The 18,427-nt window shown below is 38.5% G+C and overlaps 1 protein-coding gene across 2 annotated transcripts in view; it reads right to left on the reverse strand.

The window, feature by feature from the left end:
* The window catches only part of POLR3A (RNA polymerase III subunit A), a 38,866-nt gene that overhangs the window by 11,991 nt on the left and 8,448 nt on the right, over positions 1-18,427 (reverse strand). The window contains exons 10-22 of one of the 2 annotated variants that reach the window (XM_075422947.1): positions 18,094-18,235; positions 17,439-17,579; positions 16,123-16,192; positions 15,319-15,446; positions 13,780-13,918; positions 11,699-11,863; positions 11,244-11,416; positions 9,955-10,066; positions 8,860-8,978; positions 7,289-7,426; positions 5,558-5,728; positions 4,638-4,751; positions 3,392-3,427 (exon numbers count right to left, since the gene is read on the reverse strand). In XM_075422947.1, the coding sequence (XP_075279062.1) occupies positions 3,392-3,427; positions 4,638-4,751; positions 5,558-5,728; positions 7,289-7,426; positions 8,860-8,978; positions 9,955-10,066; positions 11,244-11,416; positions 11,699-11,863; positions 13,780-13,918; positions 15,319-15,446; positions 16,123-16,192; positions 17,439-17,579; positions 18,094-18,235 (1,648 nt within the window). The remainder of the gene's footprint in view (positions 1-3,391; positions 3,428-4,637; positions 4,752-5,557; positions 5,729-7,288; positions 7,427-8,859; positions 8,979-9,954; positions 10,067-11,243; positions 11,417-11,698; positions 11,864-13,779; positions 13,919-15,318; positions 15,447-16,122; positions 16,193-17,438; positions 17,580-18,093; positions 18,236-18,427) is intronic. The other variant, XM_075422948.1, reaches the window with a different exon arrangement.

Here is an 18,427-nt window from a genome sequence, read left to right on the forward strand (position 1 = left end):
GAATGTTTACAATAATAAATTAACAATGCACCACATGAAGAGAGGAACATCGAAACTTAAGACACACACATACATTACAATTTAGCAAACCAGATCCACTCTTCTGTCACCACAAATTAGTAGCAGTACATGAGGAATATGGTCCACGCTGAGTTAAAAGCATCCTTCCTGAGCACACACTGAAAACTTACAGAGATTGGAGTTTGGTTGATCCTTCCTTCCTACCCACCACTTACTGAAACTGATTTCTATTATTAAAAAAACCAATACAAAACAAACAAAAAAACCCCTCAAAATTCTTATTTTTTGAGTATACCGACACAAACACATTGTCACTCATTTCATTTCTCAGTATTCAAAATTAGTCAAAGCAGAAAGACTGTGGCAAGAGAGGCAGTATATAAAGGACACCTGCTGGATAGATTTCAGAGATTCCAGATGTACTTTATATGGGGGGAAAAAACCTCAAAACTGATACATACATGTCAGTCTCTACCTAACATAGTTGAAATAACTTCTCTATGCTGTGCAGACGTCTTTTCCAGCCTATGATTCTATGTAGTAATACCTAATCCTTTCACACTCTTGCCAGGTTTACCCAAAAGTAGTTCTAGCAGTCTTTACTGGAACATAAATTGAAATAATACTGTTAGAAAAATATCCAAAATTTCTATGAAATATCATTTGGGCATTTGGATATAGACATGTACACTAGAAGTCATTAAATATGAGGTCCATGATTAAACTCTTCCATAAACATAGACTCAGTGCGAGTCATTACCATAACACAGGGTTATCAAAAACAAAATATAAACAAAAAGCAAGAGGAAATCCTTCCCCCGTCTACTTCAACAATGATCTAAGAAAGCCTCCGTGGAGAAGTGAACAGTTTGATTTTTAGAGTTCTTTTAAACCCTTTCCCTGCCACTAGTCCTGCCTGACAACCAGCATGATGATTGTATAATATCAGCTCTTCTTCACCAGTACTGGACTTCTTCCAACCACTGGACAGACACTGAAAATATATGAGTGATTGTTTTTTTTTTTACAAATTTATTAATAAATCATTATCAAAACGCTTCCACTGCATTATAACAGAATCCTCAGATTCTCAAAATAACAACATTTTTACCGGTATTCAAGGTACTTTCAGACAGTACGCTATTTTCTGCGATTGCTAGAATAAAGTTCAAATGGAAGAACCGACAACAGAAGTGTGCTGCTAGAATGGATGCTTCAAGGGTTTCCCCACTTGGATGACAACAGGATGCATTCATACATTTCTGCCCCTTTTGCCCTGCAGTAAGCCATATTGATTCACGAATGAAATATTTTGCCATTTCAAAGGTTTTTGACCCTGAAATCTCTGCATAAAATCGATAATTTATTTCCTAAAATAAGTGTTCTGTAATAATAGGGCATTAGAAAAATTAATTTTTTGACTACGAATGCATAAAAAAGGAGTATTGCAGGACTTGTGGAAGATCACCCAGAATGTTTGATCAAAAGAAATAAAACAACATTAAGGAAAGACTTTAAAAGTAATTATGTCTTGTAAGATGCTTCTTTTGTGGAGGGACAGGAAGGGAGGAGTGGAAGGAGAAGAAGGCAGAAGGTGTAACACTAACTTCTCCCTCTAGAACACTGAAGATGAAGTTCTTTTAAATTTTCACCTACTCCCCTGAAACCCGGGGACAGTAATAACCACCACCCCACCGCCAACTCCTCAAAAGCAGTTGTCATTCTGGCTGAAGAGTTAGTCTTGTGGTCATACGGAGAAAGTCCACAACAGGGCAGACCTAAGACCAAAACAGCCTAGCAACTGCAAACAGTGTTATGGCAAACTATTTATTGTCAACTTTTCCTCTTTGACAGTCCTTGAATACCAAAATACTTTTCTTAAAGTATTTATTCTTAAAGTATTCAGACATACTAAATGAATTGTTATGCATCGTTCTGAACTGTAAAAATGAGGTACTCGAATGAAACATTATTTCCATGCACCAGAGACAAAAAATAAGGGTGAGAAATAAAAGATAAATCTCCAAAGAGATCTATTTTCCATTGTCAAAAGTTTTATTTACGTACAAGAACTAGAAGAGGAAACAACCTATTGCTCTCAATTTTCAATTATCTATTGGTAGTTTATCCAAACCATGGATTAATTTATGCTACAGAAAGAAAGCGTAGCTCCCTTTACGCTAAGCCTGTCTCTGTGGAGTTATCACCTTCAGTGCAGCCCTGTCCTCTGAGCACGGCTACGTAACTTCCAGAGGGACCTCAAGAAACCACTGGTTCTTTTACACAGTCTAAACTTTAAAGTCTTTTAGTCTGGACCTGTTTAACAAAAAGGCAGCAAACTGACTCAGCTCTGGCTCAGCGTGGGCCTTGTCAGCTCGTACAGAGCTGATGTGCAGTCAAAACCGCAGTCCAGGACACAAAGCCCAGTCACTCGGGTGTCTGTGTCACGATTCCCAGCACTGGAGCTAGTGGGATCATTTCTACACCTGAAGGACTGCTAAGGTAAGAACCCTCACAGTTAAGAAGCCCACCGAAACATGGAGAGGTACAGACAATCCCACATGATTCAGCAACAACCCATGCGAGTGCAGGCAGACCCATCAGGTCAGCTCCACATGCGCCAGCACCAACCGGCTGTGTGCTGAGCCTCTTCCATGTTTGCACCGCACTCCCCAGCACCCATATTCTAGCACCTCCAAAAAAACCACAGAAAAATGACTGGTTTTTTCTTTAATTGTGAGGGTTTCTAAAGATCTTCCCAATTTCGGTCATAAGAAAACAAAAATTTCCCTTCACCTGTATCTTAATATACTCAAATATGTTTAAATATTAACACAACTGAAACCGTGCCAGCCCAAAATCTGCTCTTCCACCAGCTCAGTTCCCTCCAGTGAGGGCAGAGTGCAGGCAGAATGAACGCCGGTCGGTTTGAAAAAAGGCTGTTTAGCCATACTGTTTTGTGGACAAGAGTGGATAACCCCATTATAAGAACCTCCTGGTAAAACAACAGCGAGAAGTACTATCTCTGTTCTGGAAAGGAAAAATGGAGGAAGGGATAGGAAAACAACAGAAAAACAAGCTAATATCCCCAAAGGTTGAAAGAATGAGTTGTAGAAAGAAAGTCATGTACTAAAAGAAAGCTTTCTCACATCCTCAAAATTCTCGTATTTAACTATGGGTATTAATTCATATGTCATGGTTTTCACCATTAAACAGGAATTGGGTAAATTATCATGAGGAACATCTACATTAAAATTTAACAAGCAGTAATGTATATATGCTAATCAGTTACTTTAGCACTATACACACATCTTCAGCTAGAAAGCACTAACATTAATGCTCACACAGTGCACACACATGCTACAATTACCTCATTATATTTTTCATAACCTGTCTCAGTTAATGTCTTCAAGGATGAACAGAAAAAAAAAGGAAAGAAGAAATGTAACAGTATCTAAAACTTAAAAATATGAAGTTAAACTAATTACCATTAAGATGATGTAGCCATATCTGTGCTTCTGAAATTAACAGCAATTATTTAGATTTCCCTGATACAATTAAGAAAAATGTACACTTCATCTCCAAATTTTGATATTAGCATGTTGTATATTATTTTCCTTCAGAGATGCAGTTAAGACTCACAGAATATTTCAACCGTGGATATAATCACTTTTTCAACTCTGCTCTAGCAACAGAATTGCAATTCAGATTCATAAAAAACTGCTTACTAGTGTTGTCACCTTCTGCTCTGAAGCACTCTTATGTATTAAAAAGAAACCCTCCAAAAGCAGGTCACTAAATTCATGTTGTTCTCATCGCTGCCAGTAATCAGAAGGCTCATCAAGATAACAGCTTTGTGGGTCCACAGGCAGCTTAATTCTACAGTTTTTATCGCTGTTTCCCAAAGTAGTCTTAAGTGTGGCTGCTCTCATAAACATTAAAATTGCTTAATAGTCTTTCAAATAAATTGACTTTTACAATTCAAAGTCATGTGAACATTCACTCATCCTTAAAAGACGTGTAAGTACTCCCCAGAGGATGAGCCCTGTCCCACAAAGCACTTCACACGACAGAAGTTTTTTGCCTATCATAGAAAAGCAAGGTAAACAGGGGTAAGTTACAGCTGGTGTTTCCAATACAGGAAAACAAGCAAATGAGTAAAACCAGTTATTCAGAAAGCTGGCAATATCAAAACATATGCATAACAGAGTACGAGACTCAGTCCTAGTGGTTTCTTACAAAGAGTCAGTAAGTATTATTTCATTTCTGACAAACCAGGGGAAGCATGTAATTACTGTACCATCTTGCTATGGAGAGAAACTGCAGCAATGTATCTCAGATGAGCGGCACCTTCTACTCAAAAACCACTAGGTTTTTCTCTAATTTCTAAGGTTATTGTGCTGAACGTGAACAACTACCATCATAACTAAAATTACTAGTCCTATCTCCCCGCCCCCTAAACGTACAGAAGTATATTACCGAACAAATTACTACTCCTGCTACTAACATATAAAATTCAGCCATTCCTCCTACAGATTGGTAAAACCATTTTATTTCATTTCCTTGATTTCTAAGGAAAAGTTAATCACAGCGCGATAAGGAAGCGAGATAATTACCTGCAGAAAACTGTCTCGGCAGCAAAGAAATTCATTCTTCTTCATGATGGACTCAGATGTCAACACCAATTCATTTTTACTAAGGGCTGGTTCACTTCGGCATGGATATACAGCCTAAAAAGGAAAAAAGTTACTACTTCACATTAAATATATGAACAAAAACCTCATTGCAAAGACAGAGAATATAGACGCATACAATTGATTAACAACATTCTTTAGTTTTGGGTTTGGGTTGTTTTGGTTTTTTCTGTTACTGTATAACACTAGACTATTGTGAAGAGAAGGTCCACATACACTTCTGTGCACTTATGTAAATCTGCAGGTACACACACACTTCTCTAATTCCATCAATTTATTACATTCACACTACAGAAATCTGAACAGTCATTTTGGCAAAAAGCTTACATCTCAGGGCGGGGAAGGGGGGTAAGAACAGTCACCAAACAAATAAACCCCAAAACCAAACCCAAACAATACCATTCTTCAACCATCAGAGTATGCCCAGGGTTATTCCACACCACCCCCGGCCTCTGAGATAAGCAGCAGTTCAACACAAAGAACATGAATGTCTTGATTTAAGAAGGAACTACTTTGTGCAGTAAGTCCAATCTAGTACCCAACTAAGCCAGTAGTAATTTATCTCCTGAGTTGGGTGTTAGGCCCTAGAACTACATCTAAGCACAAAAGAACATTCTATTTTTCACAGCTCTTACAGAGCTTGGTCCTAGTTGCTCTGTTCCAATGTAAAAAAATCTCTACAACTCTTAGCATACACATGCTGAAAGACTGACAAGGACCACCCAAAAAGGCAATTAAAAATATATTTTTCAACTGAAACAATTCTTCCCATAATTTATAACTTCCTCCTACATGCTTAATAGTCTTTTCACACTTCCAACGAAGACGTCAGTAATCCTTACTCTGATATTGTCTAGAACTCGCTTGAATTCCAGCGGCTCATCCTTCCCTTCCATGGCTGCAGGATCCAAGCCGTCTCCTCCATAAATAAACTGTATAATATCACCCGTAGAACTTCTGACTGTCAAATCATACTGTGAGCAAAGATCTTCAAGTGATTTGACCAGCCGCCTCTGAAAGGGAAGGAAAATAAAACAAGTGCAAGGAAAGTCAATGGGATCTTTTTCAAAATAGCTATTGATTTGGATTACAAGAAGTATAGAAACTGGACTCAGGAAATAAACCTGACACAGTGATTGGCAGGCATGAAAACCTATTTTAAGTCATACGTTATCCCAAGGGCTTTACTGTGCATTCTCCCGAAGAGGAAAGCCAACTACAATAAAATTTAAAGCAACAACACAATTCTCCACATTTAGAAATTCCATTATATAGGAAACTTAATGCGAAACTGCAAGAATATATTACAGTCTGAGGCATTTGTGGGTTTTTTTGACAGAATATTCATATTCTTCCAATCAGGTTTACCTCTCAAGGGTACAACGGTTTCCACACATGGAAGCAAAACCAGCCAATTATTTTCACCGACAAAAACCAAAGAGCTCACCCATCAAAGCCAGTAGTTGCTATTTTTCCACCAGTATTAACTACCTCTCTTACATTAATACATCGCAGTGGGAAATCCCCTTACTACCATCTTCCTTCCTCCGCCTCCCTAAAAAAAAAGGGCATGCTATGAAGCATTAGTGGCTAAATACATTTTCCTTCTAAGATGGAAAATTCCATCTTAGAATTCTAAATTCCAAAGTCCAAGTGCTACAATTTATTCATGTAGGCTGAAAGTTGATGAGGAAAAACATTTTGCAGTTGCTTATTATATTTACTGATATCTGTATATACTTACACACATGCAAACACTATTCTGTTAGTTTGGGACACAGTCTAGTCAGCCACCCACCCTAACTGGAATCGATTTCAGTCTTGTAGAGTGACTTGCAAACCTCTGCATGTGTCCCCAGCCCCAAATTATCTGTTCTACTGCCTGTTACACTTGGAAGAGGCCTATACTTAAACTGCTACTTAAATATTTTCAGTGAAGTCTTCAGACTGCTCATAATAGCAAGAAGTTTGGTTGGAGGGACGTTAGTTTTCACAGCAAATATAGCCAAAGACACTAACACCTTACGGAACTTTAAGTCCAAGCCTATATGGCCAAGGTGCCTGTTCCCTAAAGAGAATAGGTACTGAAAAGGAGCTTTAGTCATATTTCTGTCAGCCACAAAATATTTTTTTTAAATAACCCAAACCAAGGATTTGTGTTTTCTGTTCCTCATTGTTGAAATTATCTGAAAAAGCACTCATAACTCAAATCTATGCTATGGTGGCCAAACAAAAATTCTATCGTTCACATGGGTTTTAGGAACACACTCTACATGGAAAGTAGTCCTCACTAATTCCACAGAACAAGGGCTTTTATCACCCATATTCAAGAGGAAACAGCTTAACAGAAGCACGTTACTGTACCGTTGCCCGAGGTCTGTTTTACAAACCTCACGTCTACTGAAGAATGGAGCAAAGTCACATATTTCACAGTATAAATTACTTTCTGTTAGGTTAAAAACAAACACACGCATAATGTACGTGCTTCTCTCCCCACCCCTCACCTCAATACCCACATAAGAAACATCCTCCTTTTGCAAGACTGATAACAGCCCCGCTCCACTGGCAGTTACCTGCATATATCCAGTTTCGGCTGTTTTTACAGCTGTGTCAACCAGACCTTCGCGACCAGCCATGGTGTGAAAAAAAAATTCAGTGGGAGTCAACCCAGAATAGAAGCTATTAGCCACAAAGCCTTTTGCTGCTGGGAGCTGCAGAGAAGTGTGGGGAAAAAAGGTTAAAATGCAATGTACGTTCCGTATGCATGTTACAGAAAGACGTGTTGTATGTCATCTAAATTCTTTCAGACAGTTAGCCAATACGTACACAAACACAGACCAATCATCTCAGTTGCATTTAGCTTTGAAGTTCAATGTTTGTATTTCAGATCTGAATAAAGGCTTCAAAACCTTGGCCTAGCTCTTCCAAACTCATCCAATAGACTTCCTCCTTCTCCAAGCTTTGTCATGCTTCTAGCCATCCCTTGCAAACACTACAGCAACTTCTACCACTTCAACCTCCCTTAAAATTGCAAAAATTCAAAAAGCAATAAGAACACTCACTTTGTAATAGTACAGCAAAGGTATCTGCAGTGCTGAAGAGTAAGGAATCCCGAAAAAAATATGGCTGGAGGTATGTACATAACTAATTCTTTCAAATGGTCTGCTCTCACCTCTGAGAAGAGTTCTTGCCAATGAACTTAATACAGGCATCCCTTTATGTCAAATAACACCAAACTGCCTCCATGATCACACAGAACCATGTACAGGCTACAAAGAGGTTCATCTTACAAGACCACTTTTTGTTGTTATTTAACAGGTAGTGCCTTCTAAATCAGTAAAAAAGCTAGAGTAAAAATTTAACTTTTACCTTCTCCTCTAATGCATCAAGTATTTTTTCTTCTTTAATTTATTCAGAAAATAAAAGATTTTCTCAGAAGGTGAAATTTGGGCACTTTGTGACAAATGCAAGTGTCACGGCTACCATCTGACACTTGAGTTATCTGCCTAACACACTAACACGACTGATGACTGGTATCTAGAACCTTCTCTACTGATCATTAGACTTCAGATAGCCATTTAAAAAAACTAAAGAATCCCTCACTGAATTGTATTAACAAGTGCATGAGACTCCTTATTGCTTCATGTAGAACAGAACTCAAACACGGAACGTTCGGAACAGCCCATGATATCTATCCTAGTAGAAAAAGAAGAACAAAAAAAATCGGCTCCAGAATGGTTTACCTGCCATGTTTCACCTGCCTCAAGACACCAACACACACCCAGCAGCTGTCTTGAAAAGTCTTAGTAACACGAGAGAGAAACTTCAACAAATTATTTTTAGGACTCTCAAGAAAACCAAAAATGTATTGTCACAGACTTACTGTAATTTTACTAAATCAGAAAGGTCTAAGCAAGGCTGAGCAGTAAAAATTCAAGCTAACTAGTCACCCTATAGCAATTCACAACACTACTATTAACTCCCAAATGACATTCAAAACATTTTACATTCACGATATGGGATCTTCTTCCTTCACCCTGTCATGACGACACATCCTATCACAGATCCTTCTTAAAATGGTTTAAGGCAACTTGTTTCACTTTTCTTTACAGCGTAGTACAGTACTGTCAACCCACAGAATTACCTTAGAATGCTTCTCAAAGTGAGGCAAGGATCTGTTCTCAAATCCGTCAGGAACTCGGGAGCCGCTGATAGCCTGCTGACCTACACAAGCAATCATCTGGGATATATTAATGAAGGAGCCTGAAAAGAAAGAAAATAAAAATAAATCTCACTCACAAATGAGCAATATCATTGCTCCTCTGATGAGCTATCTCCACTTCTATGAAGATCTATTATTTAGCTTCATAATTCGTCAGAAATGCACTTCACAGTTGTAACAGTTCAAGCAGCTTTTCTGTTACTTGTCTTGACCATTTCAGCATTTATGCAGAGACTGACAACTCCTTTTAAGATTTCTTTGGGTCACAGACATTCATGCCACCACTACCTGACTACAGTCTTCATACTACCCTGTTTTGCATTATGGATTGTGTTTTATACAACCCATGATCCTAACCTACATATTTTGATTCACATTTTCTTCAATAAACATATCTTAACAATATTTTTCATGCAGGGTTCCATGCCTACCAAGATTCCTAGAACAAATTAAGGCCCAGAAAATTAAGTCACTAACTCAGAAGTTCTGTTTGCTGAAGGCATTTGCAAACAATGCCCTCCCCCCCCTCATTATACAGTTCGCATATCCTCCCTCTTAGATTTCAGAATTTCTTTAGAAATACCAAATGTCACCCTGAGGCTTTCCACAATTTACTGGAGACAGATAAATAAAGGCACAGGGTTAAGTGATCTCTTCAAATTCTCACAGGAAACAAAGGAAAGCTCAGGTAAGAAACTCAGTATAAAACAAATATTTACTACACAGGTGATCCTTCAGAAACAAAGCAGTTAAGTTGGCTGAAATATTAGTTCCAATTCTTAGTATATAATTTCCAGTTGATTTTTGTATGCGATATGGATACTTGAAGTCAGAAATGCAACTGAAAATTTTACTGATGAATTAATTCAAGTCTTAAGAACACCTAAAGTTCCAATCTACATACGAATTTAATACTTGCACAACTGACCGTATAAAACAAGCTATAAATACAGAACAAGTAATTCTGAGGACAGTAATGGAGTGAGCAATCTACTTCCAAAGTTCAGCTATCCCTACCTTTAGAACCACAGAGCGCCATGATCAGGGGACTGTTGCTCTTGTCCAGTTCTCTGAGACAGGCACTGCCAGCGTGATCTCTGATAACAGAGAGCTCTTTCAAGATTAAAGCCTGAAATCCAAGATTTCGGAGATTCAGCATTTGTTAAAAATACAATGCTCTACCACTCGCGAGCAATACCTTCAGCAGTCAAAGGGAATTCAAAATACAATAAAGAGAAAGAAACCTAGACATTGCTTTGGGTAAAACAAGTTTAACTTTTAACTTGCATTAACTTTCCAATTTGCTGCACAAAAGGTCTTTGTGGGGGTAAGATCGGGGTAGCCAGGGACACGACACCTTTTGTCAGCAGCACCAACTTAGGCTAAACTGAGCACTGAACTAAGCTCTTAAGTCTCGCTGCGGTATGTGAAAGATTACACAAAAAAAAAAAAGTATTTTTGGACAGCTTTCAGGGAGTACAATGCTTGTTAAGAACATGACAATCGTATCAAAAAAACATTTTAGGGTATATATCGGTGTCTGACGAGCAAGAGTGGAAAAGACTGCAAGCCACTTCTTTCAGCCAGAGTGCCGCTTCAAACCGGACAACTGTGGCAGTGCTTCATCGCAGGGTGGGGTTTTCTGGCTGTTTGCTGTTGGTGCTGGCTTTGTTTTGTCTTTCTTTTTTCTTTAAAGGTAAAAACTAGACATTGACTAGCGAAGAAGACGAATGTATAAAACCATTAAAGACAACAAAAAGAGTGTTCCTCAGCTGACTTCATTAAGTCCTTGTCTGTAAGTTTTTGGGCAACAGTCATTGCTCTTCATCAAAATTTCTACAGAAAAAAGAAAAAAACCCAGCATAACCACTAGTCCACTGAACTTTTGCCCCACTAAGGGGCAAGAAAACACTTGCATATAAACAGATCTATAACTAAAGGAATGTCTTGCTTCTCGGATTAGGTTCTTTACTGTTACTGTTCTTTGTTAAGTTAGCAAATATTGATAGATGTAATTAACCCCATTCCAATTACCTATGTGATTTTATTCTCTTGTATGTCACCCCAAAACATCCAGCCAGGAGGGAGAGAGGATCTCAGTTGCTTAGTATTTAGCTAACATTTTTAGATGCATACAAGCACCTAAATGTTAAGCTCAAGTAGACCCAGCTAAAGTTGCGCACCTAGGGACCCTATCCGTTCACATTTTTAAGTTCTAGAGGACAACTTTGAACTTCACAACTTACATGAACATATTAATGAAGTCTCTACTCTAAATATATAGTGATTTAAATTAAAAACTTTACCTCTAGTGTCTCTTCTGCAGTACAACCAGGCTGCTGCTGTAGCTTGCCAGTGTTCAGAGCTTCAATATACTCATCACATTTCTTATAGCCAGCATTCAGGAGCTCATACTTAGCTTTTAGGAGGCCCTGCCCAGGGGTTACATCACCAATTCCAATTGAAAAGCCACGATTAGCTATTAAAAAAAAAAAAAAAAAAAAAGGAAAAAAATTATACTGATCGCTTCATCTCATATAGGGAAAACAAACTAAAACCAGGAAATGTTATCATTGGGAGCTTTATTTTTTCCTCCCACCATGTGACCTTCATAAGCACAATCAGTTGTTCCACCATTTCTGTCAGCTTCACAACTAACTTATTTTTTTAAAACCTGGTACATCATATTTAAAGCAAAAATCTTGCCCGATTGCTCTGTATTTCTGCTTTAAGATACTACTTCACAAAGAAACGTACTTACAGAGGTAGACAGGAGCAAGTCTGGCTAGTCGTGACATGGCATCCGCAGCTTCTACCTGTCCCCAGTCTCTCAGCAAGATGTAGAAGATGTTGTTCTTGGAGCCTGAACCTAAGGTTCCTTTGTCCATACTGCCACTCATTAACTCGCTGTTTTGAATTGTGACATCTAGGAATAAAATGGCAAAAAGAATTCATCAGTTCTCTAAAACAGCACCTCAACCCCAGCAATCAGTTATGGAGTAGGTTTTTAAGTAAAAGCTCTGTTCTTGAAAAGAACAAAACCTGAAGACATACATTTAATGTATCTGTAGAAGTGCATGAGTAAGTATGCAAGGGGAACAGCTCACAACCTGACCCTACCAATCTGAGTTAACATTTATTTCCCTCCCTCCTTAGAAAGGCAATTGTACTCAATTTAAGACTTGTAAGAAACATTGTGATTCATCCTTTTTGTTAAAAATCTTAAATTAAACTTCACTTCATTAATCAGAATACAGTCTTCAAACAATCTTATTTGTCCAGAAATACAGTCCTCGATCATGCATCCTAAACCAATGTTCTTTACTTATTTATAAAGACTCTGATACTGAGTTCAACTCAATCACCTCTGGAAGCACAACTTAAAATTAAACGACACACTGGACTCTTTAATTACAAGCATATCATAACAACATCCCTCTTGCCTGTAGGCCTGTACACACAGCCTCTTTTAGATTACTTCCTTTTGCTTCACCTGGAACCTTCCATTTCAGGCACTGCATCTTCCTTACAAGCTTTAGCCTTTAACCAATTAAAAAGTATCTTCTGTACATGAACTTTAGACATATTTTCTATGATAGCCGTACAACAGATGTTCATCCTCAACTTCACTACGCATCTTTCAAAGAAGAACAGGCACATGTAGATGGATCCAATTTAAATCATTTCATGCAGAACGCTGTAGATGTTTGCACACTGTACTTTATGCTCAGTATTTTCAATGTGAATTTAGGTAATCGTCTTCCTGAACCAGAAGTCACTGCTCTATCACTTATGATATACAATCAAAATATATAGTAGGGTTTCCTGAGACTGAGTAATTTGCTGAGGACTTTCTGAAGAGAATTAGCGTAGCTTCAGAAAAGTTTTTTCAGAGAACTGAACAGAGCCACCAATGAAATCAAAAAGTCTTCCACATCACCTGCTACTGTTGAACTCTGAAAATGGAAATTCTTCCTATATTTCCTAAAATGAAAAGACTGCGGAGCAAAGATGGCCTATGTTCACGCAAGTATGAACAGGATTGCTTTCTTGCCTTTCACTGCACGTTTCTTAGAGGCTGAAAAAAACTGCGCCACCATGTTTACAGCCAACTTCACCACCACTGAGGGGTCCTGTCTTCTAAAGAAATCACTCAGAGCGTGGACTTGAGTCCTAATTGGTAAATTGTCTCTCACATCAACATTGCATGACAGAATTACTGTAAATCAATGGTTCCTCCCTAGGCTCCTTAACTCATGCTTCTGAGCAATAAGGAACCAAACCAATCCTGCCTGCTCAAGGTCCTTTCCAGCTGTTACCACACAAATGTTAAATTAGTAAAAAAAAACTTGCTCATCTCCTACAGCCTCTTCAACCCTGATGCTCTGCATTCCATCTGCCACCCTGACTTCCCTAACTGACAGGATACAGATGGTTTGATATCCTAGGGATTCCCATCTTCCCTAGATATCCTAACTCCTTTCACTGTTTAACATCTAATCCCTGTATCACTACTCCCACTTAAGACACTAAATTTTTCCACTTGCCTTCTATACAACCACTTCCTAAGCTTCTTTGCTTTTATTTCTCACCTTCAAATACTGTGTTAGCATCACACAAAATAAATTTTATTACAAGAAAACACCCAAGTCTCTTCTTCCGTGTTCAGCATGACTTCCAACTTTTGAGAAAAACTGCATAGTTTTATTTTTAATTTCAAGAATACTTATGTGATGTACTGCTTTAACTCCTACAGGGAGCTCAACAGCAACAAACTCAAGAAAACAATCTCTACAATTTCTCTGAAGACTTCCAAAATACAGCTTTAGAAGTGTCACTCACAAGAATCATTGTAACACAGGTCTTCCCCTTTGCCACAATACTGTTTGCCCTTGGTTCGCAGATTGGCTTTTACAGGACAATCATCACTGGGTTTGAGAATCAGGCTGAAAACCTGTTTGCCTGTCCAGAGTGCTACAGGCTTAGAGAAACAAAAGGACAAGAATTAGGATTACAGAGTTTACGCTACAACTACAGTAAAACAGCAAGCAAGAATTTAACTGTAAAATCTTTTTCTATACAGAACTATAATTGTAGGATAGCAGCATTCCTTCGAATATGGAAGTGTTATGCACTTCTATAGATATAAAAACACCGACTGCTGAATGGTTATCCGTTACATAAGGGCGTGTGCATGCATTGACAGAAACGAGCTCTATTGCTCCCTCTTACTGTCATGTTTCCCTTTCTGATTAGAAAAGGAAAAAACAGATGCTGCTGCCATTTCAGTTCTCAAAGAGGTTGCAACATTCATAATTCCTTCTTTATATAGTGCCTTTGATCTCAATTTTTAGGAGGTTAAAGATTCATATAATTACGTACTCCCCTCAGCTGTAGCTAAATGTAACTGTCAGTCACAGCTGGCGCTAAAATTATTCATCTGGAGAAACAGCAGCAAAGAATCACTGCTCTTGGCTATTACCAAAAGTTCATATAAATTTATAAAATTCACATTAGATGCTGTCCATAAATGCTCTCATCTTGCTTTAAATTAGTATTATTCACAGGTATTTCAATTTCACTTTCTGAATTTCCCTGATACTACACTTACTATTTTGAAATTAAATAAAGGGTATAAAAAAAAAAAGTATCACCAGTACTTAGTAACTATTTAACAGATCTGCAAGTGTACCGGTCTCTCCAAACAATACTGTTTGTTATTGTTCAGTGTACACGAATGAAGGCTTAACAGACACTATAGCTCTCTTCAAAGTTTGTGATAAATAGACAAATACTCTGACCTTCATAATAAATATTTTGTGTACGTGATGTAACAAACAAAAAACCCAACCAAACCAAACAAACAAAATCACAGAGCACTCATCCTCTTTAACACCTTGCCACGTTACCAACTAAAGCATATTCGTTCCCAGGTTTAATATCTCCTAAATTTGGGATACTGAAACCTACGACTGTTGAGCATTCCAGGACATTACTTGAGGTCACCCAAGGAATAACACAGCTCTTCCACTTGGCCCCACATTAGTCTGCATAGCTAGTAACAGTGAGGTTACTAAGAACGATGCACCTTCTACTGACCACTAACAACTGTCTCACAGTAGGAGGATAGTAGCAAAGCTACATCTGAACCCTGAAGGAACCAACCCTGCATCTGGACTGCAACCACGCAAGGTTGGCTCTGTTCAGCATCAGGAACCATAAAACAACTTCTCCACAGTTTTGACCCTGAAATCTGATCCTTGCACTCTACAAATACAAAATCTCACACAAAACTCATGTCAAAGAAAAACTGTCTCTGCTGAGAGCAGCACCACACAACAGAGAAAGTCTTAGTAACATTAAAAAAGTAGTTTGACACACCTTCAGAATTGCTGGAGGTGGAAGACGAACTTTAATCTTTTCATCTTTGCCAACCAGGATAGAAGCAATAATTTGACAGGCTTTGGCTCGATCAAAAAAGGTATCTTTTAAGGTAAGAAGATAGGCACCTAGAATGTAAAATATTATTAATGTGACAGACAGATTAAATTTAAAAGCTACTGCATATTCAGTATCAATGATTTCGCTCTAATACTAGTTACCTACTTACTATGCAAAATGACAATAGTTTAGACAGCTTCAGTGCTAAATCCCTTCCAGAAGTTTTTTTTAATTGCTCCACACTCAAACTTCTAAAAATCAGAACCTGTGCATTTCTATAACCTATTCTCTCTCTCACACTATTCCACAGGTAAAAATAAGGCCTTGGCATTAATTTTTGAGCACTTTCTTCCTTATATTCATTAGACATTTCCCAAAGAATTAAAGAAACTTGAAGGTACTTATTGTAGGTCAAATATTTGACTAGTGAATTCAACTCCTCTACCACAACCACGAGCAGTTTACCTTGTCTGCCTAACACAAAGACCCCAATTTCAGAGAAACACTTGCAAAACACAGGCACAGGTAACAGTAACTGCAGCTACAAAGGTAAACAATATCAGAGGAGATTCTGAGGACATCACTGTATATCACACTAACAATAGCCTTAACTTTCATAATGTTCCTTTGACTCTTGAAAGAAGAAATTTTTTAATTAATATAGGGACATCCTAGAAGAGGGAAGTGACTTTTAAGGAACAATTGTTAAATCATGCAGCTCTAAAATAAGCTTTATCTACACACCTGTGAGGAAATCTTGAATAGCAGCGATAAGAGGTTCTCCATTTCTTGGTGTTACCAAGTTCGCTTTAGTCTGTATGATACCAGAAACAAACAAACAAAAAAATCACGCATTTGAAGACACTGATATTCCATTTGTTATCCCGAAGGAAACTTACCATTTCAGACAGTTGTTTTAGCAAAAATGGGAACAGCTTATTCTAAATCAAAGTACAGCTTTCTTCAAAAAGACAGAAAAAATAAACTAGAAGTTTCAGTTCACTACAGTCCATGCAAATCTACTGACAGTTAAGCAATAATTTGAGAATAGTTACTAGAAATCACATATTCTGTTTCCAAAGCAGAAGTTGCAATCAACTTCATGTGTTCGGCAGGTTACTGTTCAAAAGGGACAGGGGAGGGAAGACAAGCAAGCTTTGAGAACCTGAGAAGGAACAAAAGAGGTTACGCTCGCTACAGGGGGCTACTGAAATACTGCAAGTTGTGTGGTCCCTACTGATATATAACAATCAAACTAGCCACTTCCACTAGCCCCATTTTCTTATGCCTTACTCTGACTACTGCTCCAGTTATGTAACCCCACCTACGCAGCAGTTTTTCCTGAACTGTTCATAGGCCCACATAAACCTGAATCACACACTTGGGGAGGGTGGCAGGGTCTTTTTAAGCTTGCAAATCAGTTCAGCAACCCAACACATGCTGCAGCCAACAGCTGTATTGGTACATCTGACACAGCAGTGGCATTCAGTCACCCTAAAAAAGCAACGTGCTGGAAAATCCTCAGGTTCATTGCTACTGGCTGTACTTTCACACCAGATCAGTGCCTGCAACCATCACATCCCTCTATCTACCCTCCCTTCATTTTTTTCCTCCCTTAAGAACCTACCGGCTCCTGCTTTCTCTGGTAAACTGCCTTCTCCATTACAAGCATGCTACTGCAGTCTCACTTCCAGTTGGGCTAACTGCTGCTGGGGTGTCAGACCAGAAAGCAAAGTATGTCTCTGTCTGGTAAAAGAGCCGCCCTATTTCGGCAGCATTCACTAAGGACAGTCAGGCAGAAACATACCAATCATGTGTACTTACTTAAAAGTACTGAATATTCCACAGACGCTAAACATAAGTGTATTACACCACCACTGTGTAACAGCCCTAATTTATTCTAAATTCCCTTCTGCAGAGTTTTCAGGCAGCTTCCTAGCCACATGTTATCCATACCCAGGAATCCTGGTAGTATTTCAGACTTCACACACAAGTTAAGAAATACAGGGATCAGCCCATCTGTCACTAGCAAAATCCCAACCCCAACGTTATCTACATACCCCCATTAAAACAAGCGCTTCTGCTTTTGCTTCTTCTGTCTGAGGAAGGTGAAGGTTCATCTCATCTCCATCAAAGTCTGCGTTGTATGGTGTACAGACACATTCATTAAATCTGAATGTCCTGTGAGGTTTTACTCTAGCCTGAAAAAAAAAAAGTGATGCACATGCAGTCAAGCATGCTAAAAGGTGAAACGCCATGCCCGAGTGCTTCCTTGTAGGCTTTATCATTTCTTTTTATTACAGATGTGACTCAAAATTTCTGATTATAGGATTTAACTCAACCAGGAACTGATGGAAATTGTACTCAGGTTATAAGATACAAATGTAGCTAGTAACTTCCATTATCAAGAATTTATACAAAGCACAGAAAACAGCTTTGTAGAGATCACATCAACTCTACAAAAATGAAATGCTTACGCAAGAACAGATACCGAGGTCAGTTACGGCTAAGAACAGAACTGTCCAGACGGCATACTGCCCAGCTACACATCCATGCCCACGCAAAATCACAACTGCACTGTACCCATGCTCATCCCCCACGCGGTGTTTCAGAAGCTGTTTATTTTTGTGTGTGCAAGAGACAAACACCAGCAAAGGTAAACCACCAAATATTCAGGGATGCACGACCTGTACGCTGGGCTGTGTGGGCACTTACAATGTGAGCCATGATGCTCAGCTTATGAAGAGAGGGCTGTCGATTGAACAGAACTATGTCACCATCTATAAGATGTCGCTCCACGGTATCACCAAACTTCAGCTCCTGGGCCATCTTTTCTCGGTTTCCATATTTCAAAAACCTTACAGTAACACATAACAAAGGAGTCACAACAAATACAGCCAGAAAGATGTAAAGACAAGTGAAAATTAGTTCTGTATTTATAATGCAAATTCTTCCATTAAATGTTGGAGTATTTGTATCACAGTAACTAGAAGACAAAACTGGTGTGGATTGCATCATTAAGCATCAGCCCTGCTGCTATTTTAAATAA

Source organism: Opisthocomus hoazin, chromosome 6, assembly GCF_030867145.1.
Source record: "Opisthocomus hoazin isolate bOpiHoa1 chromosome 6, bOpiHoa1.hap1, whole genome shotgun sequence".
NCBI classification, from domain to species: Eukaryota; Metazoa; Chordata; class Aves; order Opisthocomiformes; family Opisthocomidae; genus Opisthocomus; species Opisthocomus hoazin.